This window comes from Gigantopelta aegis, chromosome 4 (genome assembly GCF_016097555.1).
Source record: "Gigantopelta aegis isolate Gae_Host chromosome 4, Gae_host_genome, whole genome shotgun sequence".
NCBI classification, from domain to species: domain Eukaryota; kingdom Metazoa; phylum Mollusca; class Gastropoda; order Neomphalida; family Peltospiridae; genus Gigantopelta; species Gigantopelta aegis.
In genome coordinates this window covers 62,020,207-62,031,926 of record NC_054702.1, presented here as the reverse complement: position 1 = coordinate 62,031,926, position 11,720 = coordinate 62,020,207, and the positions used below count along the sequence as shown (strand labels likewise).

General features: G+C 34.9%; 1 protein-coding gene across 1 annotated transcript in view; it reads left to right on the top strand.

Annotated features, from left to right (window-relative positions):
• Positions 1-350: 350 nt before the first annotated feature.
• Positions 351-11,720, top strand: part of LOC121372160 (sprouty-related, EVH1 domain-containing protein 2-like) — a 47,121-nt gene continuing 35,751 nt past the window's right edge. The window contains exon 1 of the mRNA XM_041498434.1: positions 351-686. Within this exon, the coding sequence (XP_041354368.1) occupies positions 664-686 (23 nt within the window). The 5' untranslated portion in view covers positions 351-663. The remainder of the gene's footprint in view (positions 687-11,720) is intronic.

Sequence of the window (11,720 nt, the reverse complement as noted above, 5' to 3'; positions counted from 1 at the left end):
TTTCCGCCGCGGTCTATCCGACTATCCTGCAAGGCAGCGTAATTGAAACGGGGCACCTGTAATTCACAAGTTCGTTGATTGACAGCCAAAGGACAGCCTGAAATCTCATTGGCTGCATTTGGAGAGGCGTAATTTACATGGGAAATATCAATGCAATGTGTAATGTACATTTGCAGGACCTAGCAATTTGACATTCGGTGTTGTGAATATCGAATAATTGCTAACCGAGTACTAGTATGCGTTTTTCGTGATTGAATCGAGATATAATATGCAACATTTCTGTACGAATGTTCTGTTGAACTTATGCTGCCTTCTCATAATCGAGTGGGCACCATATTTGAAATTGGTCCCAGTGTGGCAACAATGATTATCGGATTAATACGCTTGTGAATAACTTTACAGTAATATCAAAATAACTTACCGGAATCTTTGTTTACTAGTGTGCAATCATATGACATGTGTTTTTGTTTTAGCGAAATCTGGCGACGAAACCCAGCAAACGACATGTTGCGACTACCGTGTGCACTACTTTTATCAGCGCGGAGTCTGTAAAATGAGTGGTTAGGTTCCATTTCCTGTGTCTTGTCGGGTTATTCTATTTTTTGATTTTATTGGATTGTAGCCCTGAAAACACGAAAATCTCATGAAGATGAGAAGAAGAAGATGACAGAAGAAACACTGAAAGAGTAAGTACACGCTATACAATTTTGAGTGTCCATTTACGTGTGTTAGGTCGGCTGTCGGAAAGCGAGCCTGTTGAAAGAATTTCCCATTCAACATGGAGGCAAAAGGGAGCAAGCAAGCTGACACTGGGTCGTGTTATTGGTTAGAAATGCCCACCGAGGCATTTCCATCCTCCGGTTATGTTCGGCAATGGGTAGTTTTGCCATATCTTGTGTATTTTTGCTGTGTCTCCACCTGGGGTTGCGGACAGTGGGTTTTGAGTGCGATGCGTGGCCCCGTCTGTTGTGAACACGGACCGAACACAATGCAGGATGCGACTCCCCAAACAGTAGCCCGATCTGTCCATTCATAAAGCATTTTGCTGCTGATTGACACACGTCCATTCATGGATGAAGGTGTTATCACCACGGGGCTAATTAAAATCGCCCCACTGTGTCTTTTGATGAGTTTTACATTGTGTACATGTAGCTATGTATACAATGTTTATCATACTTGTAATACATTCATTGCATGATTGTACTGTTCATGTGTTATATGTACCTGAAGTACATAGTAGAACTAACATGTAATGTAATTTTGTTGCACAGATAAGTACAAGCTTAATTCAGTTTAAAAGAAGGCCTAAGTATAAATATATATATATTTTTTTAATTAATCAGCATGCCTTTACCTCAATTATCAGTTTTTTTTAGTAATGGCCCTCAGTAAAAATTGGTAGCCCTATAATTGTTTGAAGACAGACAAATGAAAGACGAGTACATTAATGCTTTTTTAATTATTATTATTATTTTAAAAAAAATTGTTATTAAAATTGCCAGTTTTCTATTATATAGATTTATTATTATTACATATTAATATCAAAGAGGCAAATTAAAAATATAAACATTAAACCCAATAATCTAGTCAGTTACATTGTGGCATGGGGGATTACACAACGTTACTTGGGGAATGGAGTTTAAAAATGACTAATCCCCATTTTTGTTCTCAAGAATTAATGAATACAGTTTTAAAGGACACCCCGGCATAAAAAACAAACCCACATCGGCTATTGAGTATTGATCAACATCAATTTAAAATTAATTTTTTTATTAACAACAATAGTGTAGACAAGCCACATAAATTTGCTACATTGTGTGCACAGTACAAACTTACAGTGGATCATAGGCAAACGTTACTGTACAACACTAGTATCTTCCACCTGCAGGTAATTTTCAAGATTATATATAACCATGAAATTATGTGGACATGAATAATTACTAGCTTTATCTTTAACCCCCGCACCCCTAGAGCATTTAGATAGTCAAAATATCCCAGGCAACTACTAATCTTTATACGGGGCTTAATCAGTATTTTTGAGGTGGGACATAGCTCAGTGGTAAAGAACTCATCTGATGCGCTGTTGGTCTAGGATCGATTCCCATAGGTGGGCCTAATTGGCTATTTCTCGTCCCAGCCAGTGCACCGCGACTGGTATATCATATGCTGTGGTATGTGTTATCCTGTCTGTGGGATGTCGTGCATATATAAAATATCCATTGCTACTAATGGAAATAAGTAGTGGGTTTCCGCTCTAAGACAATATGTACAAAATTATCAAATGTTTGACATACAATAGCCGATGATTAATAAATCAGTGTGCTCTGGTGGTGCCATTAACCCCTCCTCCCCGACTAACCTTAATCAATATTTGTTTATATAAAGTTTTTACTTTCTATTTGTTTAAAATATTTAATTGCAAAATGGCCAACCATTAGTTACCCCCGTTAGGGTAAGCTTTAGAGTTCGACTTAGGGTTAGTTTTAGGGTTGGGGTGAAGTTCCCACTTTATATCAATATGGGGGTTAAAAGGTGGATATCTTTAGAGTTCGACTTAGGGTTAGTTTTAGGGTTGGGGTGAAGTTCCTTCTTTATATCAATATGGGGGTTAAAAGGTGGATATCTTTCCAGCAAATTGAAAGACTGCATTGAACTGTGGTCCTGAAACCTGGAATAACATTACAGATCATTTTCTTCAGTACTGCATTACGATTCACTACATATTTTTCGGAGATCACTACACAATTTTATAACATTAAACAGTAGTTGCTAAACAATTTTCAGTTGACTAAAAATATTGCTAATCCAGATTTTGAAAGAAAAATGCTCCCTGATCATGAACCGTGGTTTATCATCGCACGCCTTAATCATAATGTTTTTCTCTAAAAAATATATTTAACATGTTCAAAATTTACATACCAGACATGATAACAAAATTAATATACAAAGAAAACTTGATGACATCATTTTTGCTAAACTGTTTACATCAGAAGTCATTTCCAAAATAGACAATTGTTTACTCTTGGCCTACATTTCAAACTACTATTCATTCACCACTCGGATCTTTTCTCAGTAATCTGTTCTATATTATAGTGTTGATGTACTGTGAAATAATGACATTTAAAACAAAAAAAGTATTTTAAGATCACATTATTATTAAATTCAATATTCATGGATGCAGATATCTTGAAAAGTATCGGTTCACTATCATATGATTACCGACCACTTCGCTATTAACCAGTTTTGATTTTTAACACTGATGCTTCCACCTGTAGACTGGAAAACTTAGGGTTAACCTAGACAGGAGAAATAGAACACAGTGTACAGTAATAGTGACTGGACTGTGAGAAGAGTTTTACATAAATTATGTCGTTTCCAGGATATTTTTTGTGTTTGTTTATTTCTGTATATTGGAGAATGCCACAATATGGATGTATGTACTATCAATAAAAGTGTTGGTTTTTTATAGTGGATACACATAGAAACTATAAACAAGAGAAACACTGCATGGAATAAGATTAGTGCTCGTATTAATTAGTACTAGGTCAGTAATATATATTTTGTACTGATGCTCGCTGTAACTGAAAGCCTCCAGAACTTGTCATCACATTGATAGGTAAATACATAACCAGCATGGGTTACTACAGGGTGTGCACTTTATGGGCAAGTCGAAACTTTATCTTGTGTCGTCTGCCTGGCGACTAAATTTGTGCATATATGTTACAATGCATGGGGCCACCTCCTCCCCCCATCACATCTCTGGTCTTCTGTGCCAAGCTCAATACTGTTTCCATAAAATTCAGACCACTAAAAATTGCATGGGTAATAGAGCTGGGCGGTATTGAAATTCCATGTTCGGTATCTGTATTTTTGGGGTGATTTACCTCGGTATCGGTACGGTATTCGGTATTGATTCAATAACAATACCGATATCGAGCAGTATTTTCAGTATACTGAATGCATGCCTGAGTTAAGTCTCATCCGCTAATTTCATCTAAATAAAATAAAATTCCATGTACACAAGGCCCTCGTGTCTCTCGTCTTTTCAGCCATTTCGTCTTCGTCAGATATATTTTTAGTGCATTTCTAACTTTTCAATATTGAAATTTCGGTATTTTGAAATTTGCTTGGTATGGTAAATTGGTACTAACATGATACCAATACCGAACGGTATACCGCCCAGCTATAACGGGCAAGTCAGAGTCTTAACATGACTCGCCGAAATGGCAAATCTAAAAAAATCTGATCTGCACACCCTGGATTAATTACTTGAATTTTCTCCCTGCTTAACTCATGAATGTTTACACCAATATTTAATTCTGAAAGCAGGCATTGAAATATATATGGATATAGGGGGCATGGGTTTTATTTAATAAGGTGTGTTGAAGCACAAAAAGTACCGTTCTTCACTTACTTGACATATGGTAACCATAAGTATCATTCTTAATCGATGCCTGTTAGAAGCCTGAATTAAAACAAAAAGTTACGTTGCCAAAACTATTTAGATTTTTATAATACTATTAATAGGGCTATAAATAGGAGATGTTTTGCTCATAACTAGTGTTTGGAATCGGTAGAATTTTCGTCATCGATCTTATTATAATTGGTTTGCACTGACATCAATTTTCAATGATACAATCAGTTGAAATTTTAGTGTTTAATTATTAGGATTATGTGCATCTGTTATCACCCTTTTCGAGAGAGATCCTACAAATTGCTAATTTTACCGTATTCAGTATTCATTTTACTTACTTACATATGAAAACTAACTCAAACTTCAGAATATTTATATCAATTCCACCATCTAAACAATAGCAACAAATACAATTAATATTTTCCGAGACAATCGATTATTGAACTTTATGATCAACTATCATATCGGTTTTTATAGCACGATAGATAAATCTTTGATTATAATCGATCATTGAAACATCACAAGTTAGTCAAAACACCAACCCCTGCAATTAACAACATGTCCACGGTGGGAAAACAAGCAGTGGGAACAAATCTAGTAATATAGCCAAAAATTGCTGTGGAGAATGAAAAAAATCCACGGCAATTCCACAGCATTGCTGACTGCCGTGGGCAATTGCAGGGTTTGAAACCCTGAATGAACTCTTTAGCGTCAGGCACCCATCTTTTTTGTTTATACTAAAATTTTTGACAGGTAATTTCAAGGTCATGTGATCCATGTGGTCAAATTTAATGACATACTGTCACAGATTTAAGCACCTTATTTCTCTAAAAATTTATAATAAATAAAAATTACATTAATTGTGGGAACCATGATGGAGTGAAATCCATGTCATCCCTCTCGGCAATTTTAGTTTTTGAATTATGGACCATTGCCATAATTCAAATATTTTTACAAAATGTCATTAATAAATGAGTATGGTGGTTATGAAGATGGTTGAATAAAGTACATTTAGGGACAAATCAAATTATTTTTGTTCAGGTAGTACTTTGTTAGACCATTAAATAGGTCAGTGATCTGTGACAATATACCTTTAATGACAAGTACGTTACAGGTGAAAAGATTATCACACTTCAAACTGCCCCAAATGCATGTAAAAAAAAAAGTAATGGCAAATTAGGAAACCTTGTGAAAGTCTCCTTTCCTGAAATACCAATGTCAGCAACCATGTATGGTCATTTTAATGTCGACAGTCGAGCATTTTGGACAATAGTGCTATCACCAAAACTGAATTCAGGGATTTATCCAGGATTTTTTGTCAGGATCCCTCCCATGTCTGATGGGATTTTGAAAATTAGCAAGAGTAAATCATACTTTATTAGGCCATGGAATGATGCAATACACAATTGTTAAATTAATTTATTACAACAGACGTAAATAAATATATTTATCCTGCAACCACTGTTTCTATTGCAATCCCTGCAATTAAGAAAACATCCATGGTAAAAAACAAACAGTGGAAAAAATTTATAATTTAGTCCACAGCAAAAAAAAGTGCCGTGGAAAATGAAAAACTCCACAGCAATCTCCACGCCACTGCTGAGGGCAATTGCAGATGTTGTATTGGCCGATTATAATGACCAATTAAAGCAAAGTCACAAATGTATACTACAAGTTATAACTTAAAATGTCACACATAAGATGTCACATATATATCTACATTACAAAATTGCTTATTTGACCGCTAGGTCAATTGTACAATGTAGCTGAAATAACAGAAATAATAGCTTTTCCCCTTAATTTTTTATGGACTGCAGGATAAAAATAGCTAGTTAATGATGTAGGATATGGGCTTTATCCTGATCAGGTCGAATGGAAAATTCCACTCGACAAGCCTTGCCTAATTTCCATTCTTACCGTAACAGGATACAGCCGATATCCTAACATGTACATCATTATCTAGTTATTCTCTATATACTGGACATTATTAGTACAGAAATTGGGAATTTTCAGTGCCACTTATTTTTGGGAAGGGAGCCATGTTCTGACCCACAAAACACCTGAATAAATCTGTGGAATGGGCCATACATCGGAAGGTGTTTCTCTGATCAAGCTAAAAATTGAAATATCAGATTTGGCATAAACATTTTTATATATATATATATATATATATATATATATATATATATATATATATATTTTTATTTATATTTATTTTTATATATATTTAAATGTATTTACTTATAATGTTTGAAATAAGCACTTGTTCGTTTGTTCTGACAAGTGAAAATCTGCTCAGACAAGCAAAATGTACCGTAATGGTTGTCCAGTGAACAAGTAAAAATATTCAATGCAGTTTAATGTTGAGCAATCAAAAATATGTTTTTGTTGTACTGGAATGAAACAAAACATTTATTGCTGGACAAGTAGATTTATCGATGTACTTGTCCAGTGGAAAAATTAAAATTTCTACTTATTTCTCTCGCCGATTTTGCCGAAAATTGGTATGTATATATATATATATATATATTTTCGGCAAAATCTAAGGTGGGGTTTAACTGTTCCCTTTTTATGATTTGACCTTACAGCTGACTCTGTGTTGACTGCTTGATTGTCAAAACAATGTGTTTTTACGAAAACATCACCCCCCACCCGTGGGTATCAAGCAAAGTCAGATCAATTAAAAAAAAAACCTATATTGACATATCATCAAAACACTGATTTAAATAAAATAGATCAGCTATTTAGTACTACACAAAGTAATTAATTAACCAAGGCTTCTAGATTATGGTAGCCCCACTCCCATGGCTAGTGATATTCAATGTTGGGCTAGTAAATAACTACTATTGCCATGCCAGACAGGGCTTCTAGATTATGGTAGCCCCACTCCCATGGCTAGTGATATTCAATGTTGGGCTAGTAAATAACTACTATTGGCATGCCAGACAGGGCTTCTAGATTATGGTAGCCCCACTCCCATGGCTAGTGATATTCAATATTGGGCTAGTAAATAACTACTATTGCCATGCCAGACAGGGCTTCTAGATTATGGTAGCCCCATTCCCATGGCTAGTGATATTCAATATTGGGCTAGTAAATAACTACTATTGGCATGCCTGATGACTAGTTATTTTTTTTAGAGTAAAATGCTGCATTTAAGTCTATTTTGTGAATGTGAATATCCTGCCCCTTCCTCCCCCTTAAATCTAAGGGTTTTTAAGCTCTGTCTCCTTTTTTAGGTGACATACCCAATTATTCTTATTAGTAAAATGTACTTAAAGTAGGACTAGTACATTTTTAAAATCACTGATCCCGTTAAGTACTAGTGGATTTTTATAGCAATTCTAAAATTCCATTGAAATAAAACTAATTACATGTGTAGGTTGTATATTGCTATGATTAAAAATTATGCTAAAATAGCTTGTAGTGCTATTAATTCATGTACACTTGTATATTCCCAGTTTGATGTTTGTTTTTCTTTTATACAAATATATCCAAAATTATGTAAATGTCAGGGCTATAGCTCGGACACTCCAAAATTGCCAATTGTGATTTTTAAAAGCAATTGAGAAACTTGTTTTAATTTGAAAAAACTATTTCATATAATTGTTGATATTTTGTTAAGAATAATCAGGTTTCTGCAATTTTTCAAGTTTAAAAGATGATTTGGTGAAGTTTCTGCACGTCCCAGAGCTAGCCCAGCATGTGATTGTGAATACCTTTAAATGCATATGTAACACACTCCCCCCCCCCCCCCCCCCCCCCAAAGAACTGTGGACTGGTTAAACTGAATAACAGGTGCTAAGAACACTGTTGAAATATATGTACATACATGTCCACAAGTTCGATGCTTGCATAAAATATGTACATGTAAGATACTTAAAGTGGCAATATCGTATATAAAATTAATAGCATGTGGACACGTTTGCTGTCGAAGTACTGTGTATTGCTATATAGTGATGCAACAGCTGTCTGTCTGTCTCTCTCTCTCTCTCTCTCTCTCTCTCTCTCTCTCTCTCTCTCTCTCTCTCTCTCTCTCTCTCTCTCTCTCTCTCTCCAAATAAGTGACATATTAACAACATAGAAGTTTAATGAGGTTGTCGTATCAAGAACTAAAAACAAATATCCTTGAAAGTTGTAGGATCAGTAGAAATATCAGTTTAGATGTTACGTACATGTATCTTTCATTTTTACAGACAACTTAAATTTAGTAAAACAAATAATGCAGTAATATGCATGCTAACTATACATGTCTGTAACTGTTACTGTTTGCTATATCCTTTTTGTTTAATAATCAATTGTGCATGTATGTAACTTTTGTTGCTGGTGATGAATAATTCACCAAACACACCCACCCCCTCCAAAATCACACAAAAGCTTTTAGAAACAGTCTGTTTTACAGTTCTTTAAATTTAACATCATGAAATATTAGCGTCTTGTATGGCCTCCCTAAATTAGCTAAAAAAAAAGTATGCTTGCCAACATTACTTCATTGACAGTACCTAATTAACATTTATTAAATAGATGGTTAAAAAATGTCACCTTCCATTTATGAATGAGATGCCTGATAAATAGCACAACATTGAGACATTCCAGTGTTACATGTATTTACTCCAAGAGGGTCACAAATTGTGCATATGAAACTCTTTTTTTGGAAGGAAGGAAGGAAATGTTTTGTTTAATGATGCACTCGACACATTTTATTTATGGTTATATGGCATTAGACATATGATTAAGAACCACACAGATATTGCAAGAGGAAACCTGATGTCGCCACTTCATGGCCTACTTTTTTTGATTAGCAGCAAGGTATCTTTTATATGCACCATCCCAAAGACAGAACAGTACATACCACAGCCTTTGTTACACCAGTTGTGGAGCACTGGCTGGAGCGAGAAATAGCCCAATGGGTCTACCAACGGGGATCGATCCTAGACCAACTGTGTATCAAGCGAATGCTTTACCATTGGGCTACGTCCCGCCCCTATAGGGAATATACTTACTTACATGTATTCCTAAAAGTTAAAAAAACTAAACAATATTCTTTCCATTCTCAAGTCACACACTACCTTCTTCAGTGAGTTGATGAAAATAGATGTTTTGTCATTCACGAACACAAGCGTAAGTATACAAGTTGGCAGACCATAGGATTTCAAATTTCATATTCATGGGAAACACTTTCTCAGTTCCGTGCCTTGTTATTATGGGAACCTATCAGAAACTGTTCTTTAAAAATAATTATTTAAAATATTTATTTTCGTTGAATATTCATACTTGATATAATAATCATGGGAAATGAAATTTCAGTTACATGATTTAACCAACATGTTACAGACACGATACCGTACAAAAACATTTGAAAATAATTAAAGTTTATGATACATTTAAGCTAGTACTAGTCTGTTGTGAACTAACACTCAGCAGATGGTATATGCAGATAGATGACAAACTACAGGAAACACACAGTTGCTATTTCAGTAAATAATAGCCTAAGTAACAAAGCTTCCTCATCTAGATTTTATGTACTATATTATATGTACAGTGTTAACTGCCTTTTGCCAAATTGCCAAATCCGAATTCAATTTTAAAAGTTGAATTTAGCAAAATATTCCATACAGAATTTAGCAAAATATTCCATACAGAATTTAGCAAAATATTCCATACAGAATTTAGCAAACTTGAGAATACCCTGTATTACATGTACTTGTATGTTTAATGAAGGAAGGGAATGTTTTATTTAACAATGCACTTAACACATTTTATTTACGGTTATATGGCGTCATAAATATGGTTAAGGACCACACAGATATTGAGAGAGGAAACCCACTGTTGCCACTTCATGGGCTACTCTTTTCGATTAGCAGCAAGGGATCTTTTATATGCACCATCCCACAGACGGTAGTACATACCACAACCTTTAATATACCAGTTGTGGTACACTGGCTGAACAAGAAATAGCCCAGTGTGCCCACCGATGGGGATCGATCCCACACCGACTGCATATCGAGTGAGCGCTGTGCCACTGGGCTACGTCCCGCATCCCGGTCATCTCATAGATGTAGAAACTATAAGATAAACATATAATGTTATATGTATATATATATATATATATATATATATATATATTTACATCTTTTAATGGTTGCACATGACTGTTTTTACATCAAAATTGCCCAATTTTTTAGGGCTCACCCTGTCCATATCTAAATTAGCCAAATGTATTTATGCCATCGTATTCTATTCAGGAATGGGAATTCTCCTCGGATCAGCTGTTTTCCTCTCATGGAACATTGCGTTTCCTCGCATTTTAACGTCCTTTCCTCCAATGTCAGATGGCAAGACCCCTCTAGATTTCCTCTTCTTTTTTTTTTTACAGTTCACCAATTCCCAGCCCTGACTATTAATTAATTTGGATTGACCTGTGTACATGTAGTATATAATCTTTTATTAGTGTTAATATTAGTGGTATACATGTGCATGTAAGTAACTATTTTCATATTATAAAATTCTGACCATGGGAAAAAGCAGTATGCAGGATTATATCACACTCTTACTTGTGAGTGCCAGCTGATAATGGACAAAGTACCACACTGTAAACTGATAAAAGATTTCTTGTTAGGCAGTAGGATAGCTACAATTTTAATGTACATGTTGCAGATAAACACATCATACATGCAACTGCATATTAATTACTGGTTTAAAACTTGACTTCAAAATCTTACACATGAGTACTCAGAGTAGGGCCAGGCAAAACTTGCTTTATCTGATCCTTTTAAATTTTATTTAGTCCTTAGATTATCACTTTAAATATGTTCACAATGTAATCTATATATGAGATATCTTTTACATTGCATCAAAGTCAAGGCAATGAAAGGTATGCACAAAATAGCAGAATCAAAATAATCATGCCTAATTAATTAAGTACAGACATGCTGCCCTCAGAACATGAATTTCCGAATATATAGCCACCACTCTATTAAATTTCTGCACTAAAACGACCTCACTGTACTCAGATCAGAGAAAAAAACACCCTGTTGTGCTCAAATGGTGTTCGAAGTAAGCACTTGTCTATTTCAAGTATTTGACAAGTGAAAATCTACTCGGACAAGTAAAATGTATCTTGGTGGTTATCCAGTAGATACGTAATTTGTTTTAGTGCAGTTTCATTTTGAGCAATCACAAACATCATCCTGGTACTTGAATAAAATGCACCATCTATTTGGCAACTATTTGGACAAGTGAAAATATTGGTGGACAAATAAATTTCAAGATGTATTTGTCCGGTGGACTAGTAAAAAATTCTGCT